General features: G+C 35.1%; 2 protein-coding genes across 4 annotated transcripts in view; both read left to right on the forward strand.

Annotated features, from left to right (window-relative positions):
- The window catches only part of fstl4 (follistatin-like 4), a 269,047-nt gene extending 252,101 nt beyond the window's left edge, over window positions 1–16,946 (forward strand). For 2 of the 3 annotated variants that reach the window (XM_073934943.1, XM_021468896.3), the window contains 6 exons: window positions 2,595–2,621; window positions 2,859–2,977; window positions 3,343–3,492; window positions 4,352–4,459; window positions 8,483–8,595; window positions 15,693–16,946. In XM_073934943.1, the coding sequence (XP_073791044.1) occupies window positions 2,595–2,621; window positions 2,859–2,977; window positions 3,343–3,492; window positions 4,352–4,459; window positions 8,483–8,595; window positions 15,693–16,389 (1,214 nt within the window). In that variant the 3' untranslated portion in view covers window positions 16,390–16,946. 3 annotated transcript variants of the gene reach the window in all.
- ddx46 (DEAD (Asp-Glu-Ala-Asp) box polypeptide 46) overlaps window positions 1–20,999 on the forward strand; it is an 800,864-nt gene that overhangs the window by 68,250 nt on the left and 711,615 nt on the right. The gene's annotated exons all lie outside the window — the stretch shown is intronic.

Genomic DNA, 20,999 nt, shown 5'->3' on the forward strand with positions numbered 1-20,999 from the left:
GTTGGTGTGGGTTTCCTCCGGGTGCTCCAGTTTCCCTAACAGTCCAAACACATGCGCTATAGAGGAATTGACTAACCAAATTGGTCATAGTGTATGAGTGTGTGTGAATGTGAGAGTGTGTATGGGTGATACCCACTACTGGTATTCAGCTGAAAGTGCATCTGCTGCATAAAACATTCTGGAATAGTTGGTGGATCATTCCACTGTGGCGACGCCTGATGAATAAACGGACTAAGCCGAATGGAAATGAATTAATGAATGAATGAATTAATTAATTAATGATGTAAATAAAAACACTCTTATGTCAAATGGAAAAACAAGATTACTTTCCTTCCCCCATTGGCTGATTATTTTGCTTGTTTCAAGGAAAAACTCACTTCATTTTGACTCATTATTTATTTGTAAACAAGACATTTAAGAATTTCTAGATATTTGAACTAGAAACAACACAAAAACTTAATTAAGAGCATCATTATTTTGCAGTGCACTTATATTTGATCTGCATATGAATGTTTGATTTGTAAAGTACAGTGAGAATGAATCCCGCAGTACATCATTATGGTGAAACCTGAGGGAATAAAAGTGTATTTTGTGTGCGGAGCTCCATTATGGCTGTAATAAAAGCTCCATCAGGCGCACCTTCTCTAAAACAGTGTCCTTGTTGAATATGCAGGTCTAATAAAAGAGACAGGTGACGCGTCTCGTATGGTTATTTCTGCATTTAAATGATCTCGAATAAGACCTCTGAAGAAGTCTTTTAGATGTTAGAGACCTCAAGGCCATTTTAATATCTGCAAAATAGACTCGACATTGAAGCAGCGGGTTCACGAGTTTATGAAAACCAACTATAAAAGTCCACTTTTATATCATGAAGCTGTTCAGCGTTAAAAATTACCTGGACATGTTCGGGAGATCATGAAGAAATCAGTCCTTTAAGTTAATTTTTTTTTCTTATTGACTAAAAACCACTGCTATACAATAACTTGCTGATTTGAACTAACCTAATTAACAGAGTAATGCTTTTAAATTGTATTTTAGGATGAATATTGTATCTAAAAAATGTTTCTTACTAAGATTTTTGTCTTGTTTCTAGTCCAAATATCTACAAATTCTGAAATCAATAAGCATGTTTTAGTCAAGCAATACATATTCTTTTGTTTTCAGAAATAATGAGTCAAAATTAAGTGAGTTTTCACTTAAAACAAGCAAAATAACCTGACAGTGTGGGAGTAAAATAATATTGTTTCTCTTTTTGACATAAGATATAGTAATTATTATGTTTCTATTGTCAAAATGATTGTATATGGATATATATATATATATATATCCTTATTATATATATATATATATATATATATATATATATATATATATATATATATATATATATATATATATATCACTTTGCGCCAGAAAATAGACCGACTTTGTTCTGGTCTAAAGATCAGACTATTTACAGTTTCTCAAAATAGCAACGCGCCAAAACACGCCTGCTTTTTTAGAGCAGAACGCCTATGGGCGCACATTTGAGCGCAAATGCATTTGCTATTTAAACAGTGTGGCGAAACACCTTAAAATGACCCTTGCACGGAGCTGAAAGTACCAAAAGACTATTGCGCCGCGCCTTGCGCCACATTGTACTGGGTGTATGATAAGGCCCTAAGTGTGCATCCGTGACTGAAATGTGACCTCCGGTGGACAGTAGCAGACTCAAAAATGAGATGCAGATTCAGAGTTCCACATGAGGTTATTAATTAGCAAATAATATAAATATTATGAACATAAACATTAGATGAATAGGTTGCATTGTAACCCTGTGTCCAAACAACACGCTACATGACGAGATGCACAGTGATGAGCAGTTTGGCTGTTTGCACCAGACGAAACAGAAATGTAAACACAGCCATTCAGAAGCACAGAATAGAGCACTCACTGCACTCCTGCACAATGCTACGGTTTACAATCTATTGAATAAAGCTCTTGAACATGATTAAATGCAGATGCTGAATCACTGATATGTGTTGGTTTGCACTGAGTCTGAGTTCTGAAGTTCAGTTTCAGACGCTTTATTGTATTCTCCAGATCTGAGCTGAACTGTCTGCTGCTGCTGTCAGTAGTATGGCGATGAACGTCATGTGAAATGCGCACTTTATTAACATTTAACACTGAATAAAGCACATGAGCTGATCATTGTCAGTTTTTTATTGTTCAGCTGTGAGAAATAGAAGCCGTTTCTCTACAAATCTCTGGTGTTCAATAGGACAAAAACTCTTTAATATTCTTATAATTACTATAATACTCTTTAATAATCTTCTTTTAATATGGAAAGTGTTCCTTCTATCATGTGCCATTGCTTTTGTTTAGAACACGGGTTAAATCGGTCTTATATCAGCCTTTAGGCTTGACAGTCAGGCTTGCTCCTGTTGGTGTCGGCAATCTGGCAACCTGCGCTTGCTCCTAGTTCAACCACTGGGTGTCAACCTTACAAACTGCCCGTTTGAACAAGGTAAAAAGAGTATACATTTGCCATGCACAGAATGTGTTTGTGAATATCTTTTTGCGGTTGTGTTTTCTTCCTCACGCTGTCCATCCAGTGGCCAACATTCTGTGGAGAGAGGAAGGTAAATCTGCATCATTTATAATTAATGTCTGATTAATGTTCAATGTTCTGTGTGTGGACTTTAAGCTCTTGAAGAAATCAATCAATCAATCAATCAATCAATCAATCAATCTGTATTCGTTTAACATGTTTTCATGGTAACATTTTAAAGTAATGGTCACACATAAACTAATAATGTGTGTGCGTTTGCGTGTGTGTGTGTGTGTGTGTGTGTGTGTGTGTGTGTGTTTGGTCTCAGGGCTCAGCGTGGGGAACATGTTCTACGTTTTCTCCAATGAAGGCATCACCGTCCTGCAGCCTGGAAACTGTGAGATCCGCAGACACATCACACACACAGAGAGGATTCTGGGTACTCATGTGAGTCCTGAAACCAAAACATAACAACACACACACACACACACACACACACACACAAGAATCTGTGTTTTGCTAGTTTTAGGACTGAAGGCTTGTTTTTCTAAAATATCCTGTCACGATATAAGTGATGTAAGTCCTGATATCAGTATATATCACAGTATACAGCAGCATTTCAGTAAACACACTCAGTTAATAGTCTGTATTTACTGACCACATGTAAACACTCGCTTTGTACATTTTAAAATATACTAAGATGCATGTGTGTGTGTGTGTGTGTGTGTGTGTGTGTGTGTGTGTGTGTGTGTGTGTGTGTGTGTGTGTGTGTGTGTGTGTGTGTGTGTGTGTGTGTTTCTGTTGTCCCACAGGAGGAGTTGTGTCCCAGAATCTCAGGCGTCTCCTCTCAGGAGTGTGTGTGGTCGTCAGCGGTCAGCGTCAGGGAGAAATATGTGTTTGTTTCTCAGCCGCTGCTCAACAGACTGCTGGTGATGGACACACAGGCGCAGAGGGTGGTGCAGGTGAGCCACACACACACGAGCACAAATAGGTTAAAAGTAGCTGTGCTTCCATCCAAACATGCCGATTGGGTTTATGTGTTAAACTGTAATATTACATAATAAACATATAAAGCAGCGTGTCCAGTCAATGAGAAACAGTAGAGCATCACCTCCTCAGCTAATGCTGCTCCTGCACAGATATCACTAAGAGAAGTGGAGTGTGCGGCACTGCTGGGATTCTCCACTGCGGTGTTTGTTCTCCTCTAATAAATAAGATGCACCTCAGAAGACCAAATGCAATGAACGCGGTGAATGTGGTGGCTTTTGGAGGTGGGAGATGGCAGCACGGACAGATGCTCAAGACAGTTCTGGAGGGAATGATAGTAGGTAGTGCTGTCGCCTCACAGAAAGAAGGTCGCTGGGTCGCTGGTTCGAACCTCGGCTCAGTTGATGTTTCTGTTTGGAGTTTGCATGTTCTCCCTGCGTTGGCGTGGGTTTCCTCCGGGTGCTCCAGTTTCCCCCACAGTCCAAAGACATGGGCTACAGGTGAATTGGGTAGGCTAAATTGTCCGTAGTGTATGAGTGTGTGTGGATGTTTCCCAGAGATGGGTTCCCAAGGCATACGCTGCGTAAATACTTGCTGGATAAGTTGGCGGTTCATTCCGCTGTGGCGACCCTGGATTAATAAAGGGACTAAGCCGACAAGAATATGAATGAATGAATACTGAAGCACTGTGATGAAGCAATTTATTATGCACACATTTAAAATATACATAAAAACATGTGGATGTAAACACAGCTACTGAGTAATATTAATTTAATTATCTTAGGTACATTTAGTTAGATGTTAATGCGACTAAACATTTTCTCTTTTTTGCAGGCGGTGGAAACAGATGCGATGCCCGTCAAGCTCTTCTATGATAAATCTCACGATCAGCTGTGGGTTTTGAGCTGGAGAGACTTGCTGAAGAGCAGATCTACACTACAGGTGAGCTGAAGATCCACCACAAACACACTGAAAAAAATTATTCAGAGATGATTCCTTGGATTTACTAAATTTTTTTACGTTAAGTGGTTGTAAACAATTTAGTTGTGTTGAATTTAAAAAAACAAATTAAGTTGAACATTGTTAAACTTAATTTGTTTGTTTAAATTCAACACAAATAAATTGTTTGCAACAGTTTTGCATGCAACACTTTTTTCAGTGCAGCATGTGTCTAAACCTTCAAAATCTTACACTTTTCTACATGCATTATTAAACATATCACCGTAATGTTATACTTTAGAAGAGTCAAAAATGTACAAACAGCTAAGAATAGCACACAAATAATGTTTTCTAACTCTCTGAAATGGTGACGCAGTGGCACAGTAGGTAGTGCTGTCGCCTCACAGCAAGAAGGTCGCTAGTTCGAGCCTCAACTGGGTCAGTTGGCGTTTCTTTGTGGAATTTTCTTTGTTCTCCCATGTTCGCGTGGGTTTCCTCCGGGTGCTCCGGTTTCCCCCACAGTCCAAACACATGCTCTATAGGGGAATTGGGTAGGCTAAATTGTCAGTAGTGTATGAGTGTGGATGGATGTTTCCCAGTGATGGGTTGCAGCTGGAAGGGCATCCGCTGTGTAAAACATATGCTGGATAAGTTGGCGGTTCATTCCGCTGTGGCGATCCCAGAATAATAAAGGGACTAAGCCGACAAGAAAATGAATGAATGAGTGAACTGTCTGAAACTGAATCTTTTAGGCCCTGTTTACACTAATACGTTTTCATTTTCCCGCTGACACTACGCCAGAGTTTTCGAGTTGAAAACACTGAAGAGGCTGTTTTGGTTTTAAACACTGCTGCTTACTGTCGGTGTGGATGGAGGAAAGTTAAGACATCTGAAAACGGAGGCGGGACTGCAGTCGTTCACCTCTCTGATTGGGGCTTTTTCTGATTGGGTCTTGCGTCCTCTCCTTGTAAGTTAAGACTTTGCAAGTTTAATATGGAAAACAAACTGCCGAGGACACGTCGGGTAAATCTTTCAAGGGGAACAGTGTACTTTATAACCTCATTCACATCAGCCTGGCTAGGCTGTTTCACTTTCTTAACAATAAAATGAACACATGATATGAGGAACTGCCTATTTTCATTCTGATATTAGCAACTTAACAGACACCAAAACTGTTGAGGCGTCGTGTAGCTGCATATTTATATGCCCGTCATCTTCACTGTATGCATATTTATGTAATGTGATGTGTATTTATAAAGCGCATTTATCATGTATGGCCATGCACCCAAAGCGCTTCACAATCATGAGGGGTGGTCTCTCCACACCATCACCAGTGTGCAGCTCTACTTGGATGATGCGACGGCAGCCACAGGACAACGGCGCCAGTGCTTCACCACACACCAGCTATTGGTGCAGTGGAGAGACAGTGATAGAGCCAATTCGGTGGAAGGGGATGATTGGGAGGCCATGATGGTAAGGGATAGAGGGACTTTGGCCAGGACACCGGGGTTACACCCCTGCTCTTTACCAGAAGTGCCATGGGATTTTTAATGAGCACAGAAAGTCAGGACCTCCGTTTAACGTCTCATCCGAAAGACGGCGCCCACTGACAGTATAGTGTCCCCTTTACTATACTGGGGCATCAGGCCTCAGGTTGAGCGCCCCCTGCTGGCCTCTCTACACCACCTCCAACAGCAACCTAGTTTTCCCATGTGGTCTCCCATCCAGGTACTGACCAGTCTCAGCCCTGCTTAGCTTCAGTGAGTAACCGGTCTTGGGCTGCAGGGTGATGTGGCTGTGTTATAACAAAACGGAGCCTATAACATCACTGCCTCTTTTCATTGTTAATCAAAAATTTGAAACATACCCTCTTTCACTGATAAATAATGCCCATTATTTTAATGAAATAGCAATACTGACAAATTGACCCTCTTTCAGTAATTACCTTTATAAACACTGTAAATAGATTATACAATATAGGAAATAAAGGCAAGCAGTCAGTCAAATGTGCAGATTCAGTGTACATGGTTATATACATTAATATATTACCTTATCTTTGCGCTCAAAACACATTACCTGAGAACAAGTAATAGATTCAAAAGACCAAAGTCAGGGAATATGTCGTTAGACAGAGACAACAAGATGAATTAAATATCACGTTAAGTAAATATAATAAGATAAGATCCAGCAGTAGATCCTTGATGAGCGCTCCGATGTGCGCTGCTCTCACCTGGGGTTTTGTGTTCAGAGCTCAGACCTCCGCATACGCTGCAGAGCATGCCCGAGTGTGTGTGTGGTTACGTGATGTGTGTTTTCAGCGGCATAGTGTGGACAGAGATTATTTTCAGAAACTCTAGGTCAGGGGTGTCAAACTCAATTCCTGGAGGGCCGAAGCCCTGCACAGTTTAGTTCCAACCCTGCTCCAACACACTTACCTGTAGGTTTCAAACAAGCCTGAAGGACTCAATTAGTTTGATCAGGTGTGTTTAATTAGGGTTGGAATTAAACTGTGCAGAGCTGCGGCCCTCCAGGAACTGAGTTTGACACCTGTGCTCTAGGTGAAACGCCAGTGTGGAAGTGGATCACTTTTATTCTAATTTGCCGTTTTTAAAATGAAACGTGTTAGTGCGAATAGGCTTTGATCTTAATTGTGTTTTTTGTTTTTTTTGTGACTGTCGCTTTAAATTCAAATGAGATTGTGCTCTTTTCAAAAGAGGGCGGAGCTATACACACCTATGCATTAGCATAGTGGCAGATTTAAATTCAAGATGAAAATTCTATGCTAATGAGGGAGAGATGTGCACTAGTGGGCGGGGTTTTCCCCCACTGATGACACGTACAAAGGAAGAATGTCAATCAAAGTGTTTCATTCATCAAGTCTGATTATAAACAATACAATTAATACATGTTGACCACTAGAAGCTGGATATATTCACACACTGCTGACACACAACTGGGTGATTTCTGCATAATAGCTCCCTTTCATGTGGTAGGTGATTTCAGATACAGCCCTAATATTAAACAATCCAGGTTTGTAGTGTAAACAAGTGCTCAAACAACATGTTTAATAGCATGCGTGCTGATTATTGTCAGTTCACTGATGTATGTGGGAAATAATTCGTAATATCTTCATGCCAGCGCACATGTATGAGCAACGCAGTCCCTCAAAGACAGAACAAATGAAAAGCTTTTTATTTAACAAGCACTGTGTGCAGCTCCTGCCCCTGCACATGAATAATGCATGCTTTATTAATAGTGGGGAAAGTCCTCAGGTGTGATTTCTTATTGAGTCGCGTCGCCGCTGGAATAATGAAGGCGTTCGCTGTGAATCACTCACAAATGCTAAAGAGCTGCAGAAGTGGCTGCGGGCGGTGTGGATTCACAGCACAAATAATAAAATAAATGAGAAAAAGGGGCTTGATAATATTCCTCTGCTTGTGAGTAATTGACCCGGGCATGGGCAATTTGTCGAGCCCGGAGGCAGCACTCGGCGCGAGAGGTGAAATATCAAACCCTTTTTTTATTTATTTATTTATTAAAGGGCTCAGTATTCTTAGTCAAACATTAAAGCTGCTTGTCAGCTCATTAGATTAAACAAATGTGGCGTTTGGCTGTGATCCGGCACTCATCGCACCGTCCACACATCAGGAGCTCATTCACCATACATATATAAAAATATCCAGCTACTAACACCTTCTGTGTATTCTGTTTACTTGCGTTTGTGAATTGCATTATGGGATGTTGATCTCTGCTCTGTCCACTTTTGATGTTGAAAATTCAACTCTACAGTTCAACAAAGGAACATCTATTGAAATTTCAGTCCTTTGCAATATTATAATGCATAAGAAAGAATATCCAGTGAGTAAATACGTCATGTGTATTTATATAGCGCATTTATTATGCGTGGCCATACACCCAAAGTGCTTCACAATCATGAGCGGGGTCTTATTAAAGTGTTATCGAGAGTTAAATGTCACAGGAGTGCCAGTAATAGTCTGATTTTCGTCTGTTTGCGTTGATTTGCAGGTGATCACTTCTGCAAGCACAGCGGCGGAGCAGCGTCAGATCATCCGAACTCAGTTTGAAAGGGTTCAGGATTTCTACATTCCTCCGACAAACCTCATTATCACACACGTGAGGTACAAAAACCACCATAAACTAATGTCACATTAGCAGCATAATGCATACACAAACATGAAGCCAGCACATGATGTACAGCTAACCCTCCTGTTGTCTGATAATTCTGTGTACACCATCACCAAAGCAGCTCTCATTCACTTCTATTCATTTTTGGACATTTAACAGCTCATTACGCTGCTGGATGTTTCTTATGATATTATTCTGCTTTGTCTGTATAGTCATCCAAACACTTGTTTGTAGAGTGAGTTGAAGAATAAAGTTAATTGCTGGCGGGTCAAAACTAACTCGAAGGACAACTGTTGCACCCTAAATGTGTACAAAAGCATATAAAACTATTAATTTGCTCTAATACTGGAGTCATTTTAGGTTAATAATAATTAATATTAGGTTAGATTTAGGTTGTGATGTCAGGTGACCAAAATTCAGTGTCTAGCCAGTATCTCAGGAAGGAGTTATTTTGATGTCCAATAATGACGTTGATATTCGGTTGACTTTAGGTTGTGTTGGAAACCGACCAAAATCCAAGCGAGCCAACATCTTAAACCAACGTCATGTTGACGTCAAATACTGACATTTATTGGTCAGGTATGGCAACCAAAATCCAACGTCTAATAAACGTCATAGTAGTAACGTCCACACAACGTCAAGCTGTAAGATCATTAGACGTTGATAAAAAGACACTAATTTTAGGTTGATTTTAGGTTGCGATGGAAAGTGACTAATATCTAATGTCTGTTTGACAGTGGACATTGCGTCAGTCTGACTTTGGGTTCTGACATCAACCTGATTTTCATTTCCACACAAAAGACAACGTCCCCACGTCATGTTGACGTCCTGAAGGGTCTACTCTGCAAAAAAAAAGCTTTACTTAAGGTTTTTATCTTGTTTCTGGTCCAAATATCTAAAAACTAAAAATTATAAATCGATTATATATATATAGTAATACACAAAAAAAATTTATTTATTTAACCCAATGGTTGAGTTAAACATATTTGCTGCTTTTTTGGATTATTTTTAACCTTTATTAGGTTATTTATCAATAACTAAACCAGTTGGGTTGAATATTTGGTGCTTTGTTGGGTTATTTTTAACCTTTATTTGATTATTTATTTAATAACTCAACCAGTTGGGTTAAAATTTTGAATTTCCAGTCAACTGATTTAACTGACACAGAACCGTTGTATTAATATGCGTGCGTAATGTTGTTTTTGCGTTATAAAATTTAAGCTCTAGAGCAATAGTATAGGTTTTTTTTAACAAATGTCCTCTCCGTGTCGTGTTTTTTATATCTGTTTCACCAGCACTCTTAATTATTGATGATGCAAACACGAATTTCATAGCCAATCTATATTAAATGGATAAAACGCTTTCTCTACCTCACATGTTCATGTCTGCAGTTTGTTTGTTTTTTTGAAGAAATGATACACATATTTGGGATATTCGGCCATTATTCTCAACCTTAGGACACAGCGGAGACATTTATTTATTTGCACAGCCGTAATTACAAAATAAATAGTAGTAATAGTAATACCAAAATAGAACAAAATATATCTATTATATATATATATATATATATATATATATATATATATATATATATATATATATATATATATATATATATATATATATATATATATATTATATATATATATATTATATTATATATTAAATATATATATGCACATACATACATATATACATACATATATATATATATATATATATATATATATATATATATATACATACGTATACATATATATGTATGTATATATACACTGTAAAAAATTTCCAGGTTTTCACAACAAGTTACTGTAATTTTTCACAGTAAATTACATTAGTATCCCTTCACAGTATTTAACTGAAAAATTCACAGTAATATGTTGTATTCATAATTTTATTGTGAAATTACGGCAGGTAGCATGATTACAGCAAATTACTGTGAACAGGGCTATATCTTTTGCACGTTAGTTATAGAAATTCAAACCCTTTTTTAACTCAACGTAGAAATTAATACAAATGAACTTTTAACAGATAATAACAGAATGTTATAGCCCCCAAAACGATTTGGTTACCAACATCTTTTTGATTGTACTGCACCTTTATTTAATTTTATACAGTTAACATAGAATAGGAAATAATATTTAATGAACATAACTGTGTGCTTAGCCAAAACATAATAAACTGGAATAAAAAGTAATTAATTAATGAAACCAAAGACTGTTAAACAGCCAACAATTATTTCAATGTCAGGGTAAATGTCTGCTTTAGACGGTTTCATGAGTATTGGGCACCTGTCATCGCCTGGAGGTCACTAATCTCAGAATTAAATATATATATATATATATATATATATATATATATATATATATATATATATATATATATATATATATATATATATAAATTATTATTTTTTTATCTATATTAATAAACCACAGATTAGAGTTTTAAACAACATTCTAGCATGAAAAACAGTTAAAACTTCATTTTCGGACGCATATAGAGCCATCGAAGACGGGGCAATTGTCCCAATGTCTAGCCTGAAGACAGGCACCTCTCGGCGGATACATGAGTAAAGAGCGCCGTTACCGCCTGGAGGTCATAGATCTCCGCTACCGGCAAAACACACTTAAAATTACACACAATCTTTACTAACAATCCACAGATTTGAGTTTTGAAGAACTACATTCTCGCATGAAAAAGTGTTAAAACTTTATTTCATTACATATTACAAGCAATATTTATAATATTATGTGCCTTCTCATCCACCATTACAGCTTGATGCAGCTTGGTGCGAAATGAATCCTGGGAGGAAAAAATAATAATTCTCAATACACTCCAAACGAACTTTATTCTTATTGTTAAAGTCAGAGATATGTAATATTTTGAATGGCGAAGAAAATAATTAACTTTATATTTCAATCAATATATTACTCTTGCACTGCTTCGGTTCAGGACTCGTGTGACATTGAATCAGATTCAGATATTTTATCAGACGTGTTCATGAGCTCGAAGTGATCAACAAGCAATTCGTGTACAAGCAGTACACGAACCAAGCAATATGATGAAATATTAATGAATTATATGTTTGCGTCTTACAATATTATACAAAACGGAATCGTTTTCAGGCGAATTCGACTCTTTACTGTTCACTTAAAGGAGCCGAATTCGACTCTTTACTGTTCACTTAAAGGAGCCGATTCATTGAACAGAACTGACTCGACTCGACCGCAAACAAGCGCCCATCACCACAGACAACGCCGTCGTCTCTTCACCCAACGGATTCATCCTCGGTAAGTGTTAAAATATGACTTTTGTCCGTTAAATGATTGTTGTATGTGTATTTCTGTATAGTGCGTGTCATTTAACAGGAATTTACCGAGTACTTTAGTTGTACTCGCACGTACAGGGTTTAAGCGCGCCTTTTTTTAAAGCAAGAAATTAACGACGCCAGATGGTGATTGTAGTGTTTTCTGAGGTATTAGCATAACGTTAACGTTAGTTCCTGAAAAAAGAAAGGGAATTTTCTTTAATTAACTTCTTGTTAACTGCATTTTATGTTTCAGTATAAGACTGAAGTAAAGGTGAAATGACTATAACGTTAAGGTAAGCTCTGACCTTCACTTAAGTTAACGTTACGGTTAGTGACCATCATGTATGTTAATTTTGTTCACTGTAACGTTAACGTTAAGTTAGTTAAATAAACTAAACTCATTATGAAACAAGTCTTAACTGTTTTATTAAATGAGGCTTATAATACAATTCAGTTGTATTCTTTTAAACTAACACTAACACAGTACATATTGTATATTTCTCATTGGTGTTAATGCAGTGCTAACATTTACTAATGAGAACTAATTGCATATTGTCACTAACTGTAGATTTTATTTTTTGGTGTTTAGGTGTACCTGATAATAGCTAAAGTGTGAGGTGAGTGTAAATTCTGAGCACACAAATATAACCTAAATTCATTATCACAATCTAAACATATATATATATATATATATATATATATATATATATATATATATATATATATATATATATATATATATATATATATGAGTGTGTGCGTGCGTGTGTTAGGTTGAGTCTTATTCTACTCTTATTATATTCAAATTTTTTTGCAGCCACAGCCACTGATGTTGAAACACTGATGCTACCAATCAACCCTCGCTTGATTATTAAAGGTAATGTTGATGCCTTCCTCATTTTTATTAGATTTTTAAATGTCAGGTTTTTCACAGATTTTTTGTGAGCAGTTTCTTGTACAAACTCTTTTTCTTCTTCCAGAAGTTCCACCAGTACCTCCAGTAGTAGTAAATATTAGACAAAGATTTTTTTAAACTATAGTTTTTATTTTTATTAGCAATTTTACTGGGCATGTGTGTTTGTTTGCTTGGTTTTTAATAGGCAGAGCATGGAATGTCAACTTTGTTTCTACAAACAAATTTAATTATTCACAAACACCTCTAATTTAGTCCTTCTTTCCCCCTTTTAGTCTTATTCCTTGGAGGGTCGAGTGGTCATGGGACCTCACCTGGATTTCACAACTGACTTTGAATCTGGTCTGAAACTGAAGTATGCTGAAGTTGCCTTTTGCACTCTGGAATTTAAGGTAATGTCTACAATAAATATTGTAACTGAGGGGGGGGGTTAAACAAGGAATGTATAGGAGCACAAGTCATGACTCCCCTTGTCCCCTTGTTATAAAGGGCCGTTTTGCAGACACAAATTGTTTGTCTGTGCTGGAGACCAGAGGGGAAGCTGTCTTTAAAAGGATGGGGCTCTTATACCATATGTGAAGTTAACTATTCAGGTGAGTGGATTACATACAAGTCATTGCAAATGCATAAATAGTGGGAAATTTTTACTGGGCAGCACAAATTAAGTGAAACTCAAAAAAACGTTGATAAATATTTGGAATATTTGCAAAAAACTTGATTGAAATGAATACAACACAAGTGCTGTATCACTTCAATCAAGTTTTTTTTTTGCAAAATTTTCCTAATATTTAAATCATAAAAAATTAGCTTAATGCAAGAAACATCCTGCTAGTATTCAAGAGCAAGTGCTGTGATGCATGTGTTAACTTTGCAATAAGTGTGAACCCAGCATTAGATTATAGTCTGTAAACAGAAGATGTAAATCAAATCAACTGTTTTAAAATGCTCTGCCTAGGTCATTAAAACCACTATTTGTTGTTGGACTGTTCTTGATTGTGTGTTTGTGATGGAAATGTTTTTCAGATGTTTTTGTTTAAATGATTGCAGTTTGACTGAGCTACAGTATTGTCAGCATGTTCAAACTGAGCTAACAGTAATTTTGCTCTGTAGTGCAGCAGTAGTGTCCCAGTAGTGTTGTATGAAGCTAACTGTTTGTCTGCCCTTTTGCTTATAGGTGCTTTTTGGGCACCAGTTTTGAGATGGGAGACAGACGAAGTCAAAGAAGCAGAGAAGACACATCAACCAGCAAGTGTGTAAAATTATCAGGAAAATGATTGACCTTGAATAGACGACTGCCTAATTTAGCAAGAAGTTTTGTCTCTCTCTCTCATGTGTATATATATATATATATATATATATATATATATATATATATATATATATATATATGTATGTATGTATGTATGTGTATATATATATATATGTATGTGTGTGTGTGTATAAATATATATATATATATATATATATATATATATATATATATATATATATGTGTGTGTATATATATATATATATATATATATATATATACATATATATATATATATAATGAGAGACAGAGAGAGCGCACTCTGAAGCACTGCTTTTTATATGTATGCTACATATGATGTCAGATTTTTTTTTTATGAATATGTTCTTATAGTATTTTTTGAGGCTTCACCTTCACCTTTTGAAAGTTTTCTGAAATGTTTACACAGATGTCATTAAGCTGTTAAATAAATCTGTAAAATGTATGTGTGTTTGTTTTTATTTTGATTTTAGAGTCTTCTCAGATCACCCAAAAATGAAGATTCGGTCGTCATTTACGCATCCTCAGGTTGTTTGGACACAGAGGATTATTTGATATTTTTATTCCTGTGTTTAACAAAAAAACATTTTTAACAGAGCTGGAACAACCTGAGGGTGAGTAAATCAAGATAGAATTTTCATTTTTGTGTGACCTAAAATTGCTTTGAAATTTTACAGCACCAAACTGTTAAATTAAAGTAATCCGGGATATAATTGTAACTTTACAGTTAAATCAGGTATTTAAACTGCAACCTACTGCTAAATCACAGTAATCGTTTTGCAAATTCACAGTAAAATATAGTTAATTCTACAAGATAATACTGTGAAATCACAGTAAGAAACTTTATTATCTACTGTAAAGTTACAATAAATGGTTGTAATTTCACAATAATTTAATGTGACAAAACCACAGTAAATTACTGTGAACTACCTCACAATAATTTACTGTGAATTTACATACAGTAATTTACTGTGAAAGTAATGCAATTATTAGCCAGTAATTTACTGTGAATTTAAGGTCAAATTTTTTACAGTGTACACACACACACACACATATATATATATATATATATATATATATATATATATATATATATATATATATATATATACATATATATATATATATATATATATATATATATATATATATATATATATATATATGTATATATATATATATATATGTGTGTGTGTGTGTGTGTGTGTATATATATATATATATATATATATATATATATATATATATATATATATATATAGTCTTATTTTCAGAGATAATAAGCAAAAATTAAGTGCCTTTTTCCTTTAAAAAAAAAAGCAAAAATAATCTGCCAATGGGATAAGCTAGATAATCTTGTTTTTTTTCTTTTGACATAAGATTATATATATATATATATATGTATTGCTGTCTAAAAATGTAGACTAGAAACATTTAACTAGAAACAAGCCTAAAACTAAAGTAAATAAAGCTTTTAAATGTTTTGTGACCCGTGAGTCAACAGGAGGGTTAAAAAAGCTCATCACTTAATAAATCAGCAAGATCATTAACCCGTATAGGTCTGTTGTCTTCTCAGGTTTGGTTTCGTCTACCTAAAATCAGAGCCTGCGGTGCATAAAGTGGACCTGGAGACGCTGCGAGTGGTCAAGAGCATCAGTCTGCAGAACTTCAGCTGTTTCCCTCTCAGCATGGCCTACACACACTTAAGCGGATATTATTTCATCGAGTGCCAGTCTGAGAAGCGTCCGACTTTTCAGCTTCTCATCGATGCCGTGAGCGATGCAATAATCGGACGCAATCCCAACATCCACGGTCAGCCTTTCATATCTCCAAATGGACGTTTCGTGGTGTCTGTGGACAAACAAAGAGGAAAACTGCAAGTCCAGAGCGTCTCCATCAGCGGCGAGCTACAGATTCACTACGAAGCGGATGCTAAGATGTCAATAGCTGATCTTGAGTTCCAGCCGTCGTTCACTGATGCCAATGAGTTCACAGCGGTGGTTTCTTCAGCTCGCGGTTCAAAGGTGCTTTTCCTGGATCTGGCAACCGGAAGAATAAAAACCATCGGGAACGTTAAAAATCCTGTTCCTGCCTCCAGCTGGCCTTGGGGAGACGCTAACAGAATGGTGATATCTAGCGGCGTGTTTGGACGCTACCTATTAACATCATCAGCAGATTCGATGTTCATTCTGGACGGTAAACAGAGCGCTTTCCACTGCGAGGTGTCCGATGTTAAATTTGGCAACACAGCGGTTTGGGTGGGTGAGGTATGAGTGGTGAACCGCGGGCCGGTCCTGCTAGCATCGCATCTGGGCCAAGAGTGGGCCAAACTTTAGGGATGTGAATGGACTCAACCCTACTAGTGAGTTAAACAAACACATGTGCGGGTTTCTGTATAGGCACACACACACACACACACACACGCATTCAGTGACAAAGGGAACGAGTGAAGACACACTTCAGTGCAACAGTGAGCTAATTTAAAGGGATAGTTCACACAAAAATCAACACTCTGGTATCGTTTATAGTTTTTGAAAGTCAAAGTGAATTGTTTTGGTAACACTTTCTGTTGAACACGTGCTCATAATAGATTATAACCCTTTATGCAGGGGTCATGATTAATAAACTAATGAACCACCAGTTTATAACAGATTATTTTTAGCCAAGCATAACAATTATACATGGACATGCATTATACATAATATATGCATGTATCTATAAAGACACTACAAATGCTTTAGTGTATTATAATGAAAGTTATTGTATAACTACATTTATAACACTGTTATTAATATTTATATAGTGCATAGCAGTAATATAAATTTATTATTTATTTCTTTATTTATTTCTTTGTTTATTTATTTATTTGTTTAATTTATTAATAAATTAATTAATTAATTTAATTTATTTATTTAATTATTATTTATGTATTTATTCATTTATTTATTTATTTAATTTATTAATTTATTTTAAAATTATTTATTCATTTATGTATTTGCTTTATGATTTATTTATTTATTTATTTATTTATTAAATGTGTTTATTAATTTTTTTATTAATTATTTATTTATTTAGTTTTTTTATTTTATTTATTTACTTAATTATTTATTAAATTAATTTATTAAATGTATTAATTTTTTTAATTATTTATTTATTTATTCACTCACACCTTAGTTTAAATAACACCACACCATTTACTACTGTCTCATGACCTTTCTGTTATTAAGATATGAACTGTTTATTAGCACCTATAAACTATTATCTTCTTCTTCATCCCTAATCAATACCTAAACAGAGTTGCTTCCTCACTAACTATTAATATGCAGCTAATAAATAGTTTATTGAGCTAAAAGTCTTAGTTATTGGTTTGTTAATAGTGTAATTGTACATTTTAAAAAGTGTCACTATTTACTTATTTATTTATTTATTTATTTATTTACTTATTTATTTATTTATTTATTTATTTACTTTTTTATTTAATTTATGTTTTAACATATGGGAGTCATGGTGGCTCAGTGGTTAGCACTGTGGCCTCACAGCAAGAAGGTTGGCATTTCTGTGTGGAGTTTGCATATTCTCCCCGTGTTGTTGTGGGTTTCCTCCAGAAGCTTCGGTTTTATGGAGCTAATAATATGACAAAACAATCTAAATTTGAATTGTTGACAGTTGTAATTTAATAAAATTTAATTGTTATATGCTTTTAAAACTGTTTTGAATTTGAATTAATTACCTTTATATATGAGTATTAAACTTCAGAAATTTTAGACAACTGAAATTTTCAAGGCTGATTTTTTATGACGTTTTTTCAAACTTCAGATTTTTTGTGTTCTGGGTTAGTAAAAATACAGTTTCTAATTTTCAAGATAAAAAAAAATAATTCAGAACATCAAATTCAATATCCTAAAACTCACAACCAGAAATTCAGATCATGAAATTCAGATTCAGCAGAAAGTAGGTCAGGGGTGATCGAGAGGGAAGAGTAGACGATCACTGAAAAGCCAAATTGAGAATCACTCACCGCTGCTTGATTCATAGTTATGAACGAATTACAGGGTCAATTCAAATTCAAAACTATTTTAGACGCCATAATAAAAATCTGATTTATTAAAATACAATTGCCAATAATTCAAACTAGCACAATTCAAATTTAGATTGTTTTGGCATAGTATTAGCTCCATACGGTTTCCCCCAAAGTCCAAACACATGCGCTATAGGGGAACTGATTAACCAAATTGGCCGTAGTGTATGAGTGTGTGTGAATGAGTGTGTATGGGTGTTTCCTAGTACTGGATTGCAGCTGGAAGAGCATCCACTGCGTAAAACATATGCTAGTTTAGTTGGCGGTTCATTCCGCTGGGTGACTCCTGATAAATAAAGGGACTAAGTCGAAGGAAAATGAATGCATGCATGATTTAACATCACACATGTTCACACATGTATCTTTAAAAACACAATCATTACCGACTAATTATTGTTTATCAAACAGTGTATAATGTGTTATGAACATGTATTTTAAAAAACAAAAACCTATCACTAGTGAGTATTAGTAACACTGTTATAAATATAGCTGTACTATAGATACATTTATATGATTGTTATGCTTGATTATAAATAATTATGAGCACGGGCTTCATAGAAAGTGTGCCTGTTTTATTCAATTGAACACTAAAGGAGATATTTTGAATAATGTTGGATTTCCATTGAACTTATTAACTAATATTATTGATGTCAATACAGGTTTCCAACATTCTTCAAATCATCTTCTTTTGTGTTCAACTGACTAAAAACCTCCGGAGTGGTTAAGCGATAGCAGAATTAGGGTTGTTTTTGCGTGAGCTCGCCCTTTAATGAGAGATGTAGATGTTTTGCACTTTCCTTGTTAGCAGAGCTAGTGTTCCGACAGGTTTTAGGTGATGACTGAACTATGCACAACGCTTTTTAAAGGTCGACGTTTCTTTCCTCGTGTTCACTTGTGATTTAGAGTCACTGCAGGAAATGTCTTTGGGTGTCACGTCTCATTTATGTCAATAACGTGATTCAGCTTCTTTTGTTTTTTACGTTATCACGACAGAAATAAACATGTTACAGTAACATTTCGCATTTTCCTCTTTGAACGCTGTGTAAATATGTGTGTGTGTGCGTTTGTTTCTGTGGTTTACGAGGACACAAAATTGTATAATGACATGTGTTTGACCTTGTTTTACTCAAATAAGGTGGTTTTTGAGCACGTGCCTGATGTCAAAATGCAAAAAAATCACATTTTCTTCATAAAATACCATATTATCAACTATAAAAATTCACTTATTCTTTTAACATTCAGAGTGTTGAGTTTAGGATGGGGTAGGGCCATAGAATAAATGTTTTTTTTTACAATATAAAATACTTTACGTCCTCATAATCCATATATACAAGTGTGTGTGTGCGCGCTTGTTTCTGTGGTTTACGAGGACACAGGATTTTATAACGACATGCATTATCTAGTTTTACTCTAAGGTGGGTTTTGAAGATGTGTCTGATGTCCTCGTAATTTAAAATGCATAAAAATTAAATTTTGAGAGAACACAGGATTTTATAATGACCTAGTTTTACTCTATTAGGGTGATTTTTGAGGATGTGACTGTTGTCCTCATAATTTTAAATGCACAAAAATCTAATTTTCTTCAGAAAATATAACATTTTAATATCTAAATATCATAAAAATCATATATTCTGTTCACATTCAGTGTTAAGTTTAGCGATAAGGATGGGGTAGGGATATGTTATATTTTTTCTACAAATTAAAATACGTTATGTCCTCATAATTTATATACAGTTGGTCAGAATTATTAGCCCCCCTTTGAATATAATAATAATAATAATATATATATATATCCCAAATGATGTTTAACAGATTCAGGAAATGTTCACTGTGTCTGATAATATTTTGTCTTCTGGAGAAAGTCTTATTTGTTTTATTTCGGCTAGAATAAAAGCGGTTATTTAATTTTTAAACACCATTTTAAAGACAATATTATTAGCCCCCTTTTTTTTGATAGTCTACAGAACAAACCATCATTATACAATGACTTGCCTAATTACCCTAACCTGCCTAGTTACCCTAATTACCCTGTTTAAGCCTTTAAATGTCACTTTAAACTGCATAGTAGTGTCTTAAAGAATATCTAGTCTAATATAATGTGCTGTCATCATGACAAAGAGAAAATAAATCAGTTATTAGATATGGGTTATTAACACTATTATGATTAGAAATGTGTTGAAGAAATCTGCTCAACGTTAAACAGAAATTGGGGGAAAAATAAACAGGGGCTCTAACAATCAGGGGGGCTAATAATTCTGACTTCAGCTGTATACAAGTGTGTGTGTCTGTGTGTGCTTGTTTCTGTGATTTTCGAGGACACTAAATGGTAAGATTTAATGAACAAACACACCTAATTAAATGCAGTGGGTTAACGATCATTGAGTACCTGTGCTCTTCATATATTAGCTGTGGAGTGATCTGAGTTTGTATCCACCCAAGATTTTTTGTCTTCATACGTTTCTGTTTTTATAGTTTCAGAATTACTAGGAAATGTCAAAACCGTGAGATGTAAACTAAGAGCTAGAGCATAAGCAACAGTGAGACATTTAATAGCGCTTCTGAGAAAGAAGAAAAAACTCAGCATTGTGACACATATTTGACTTTTCACCTCAGAATCATTCATCAGAATTGCTAAAAAAATAAAATAAAAAAAATTATAAATTGAGAGATTTACACAAACTAACAAAAATTGTGTATCTGTGTAAAATTGTCTTTCATTTTTATGTTTCAGTTCTGTTTTGAAAGAATTGTATATTATTATATACATTATATATATTATATAATCAGAATTAAAAAAAAAAACTA

This window comes from Danio rerio, chromosome 21 (genome assembly GCF_049306965.1).
Source record: "Danio rerio strain Tuebingen ecotype United States chromosome 21, GRCz12tu, whole genome shotgun sequence".
Classification (NCBI taxonomy): domain Eukaryota; kingdom Metazoa; phylum Chordata; class Actinopteri; order Cypriniformes; family Danionidae; genus Danio; species Danio rerio.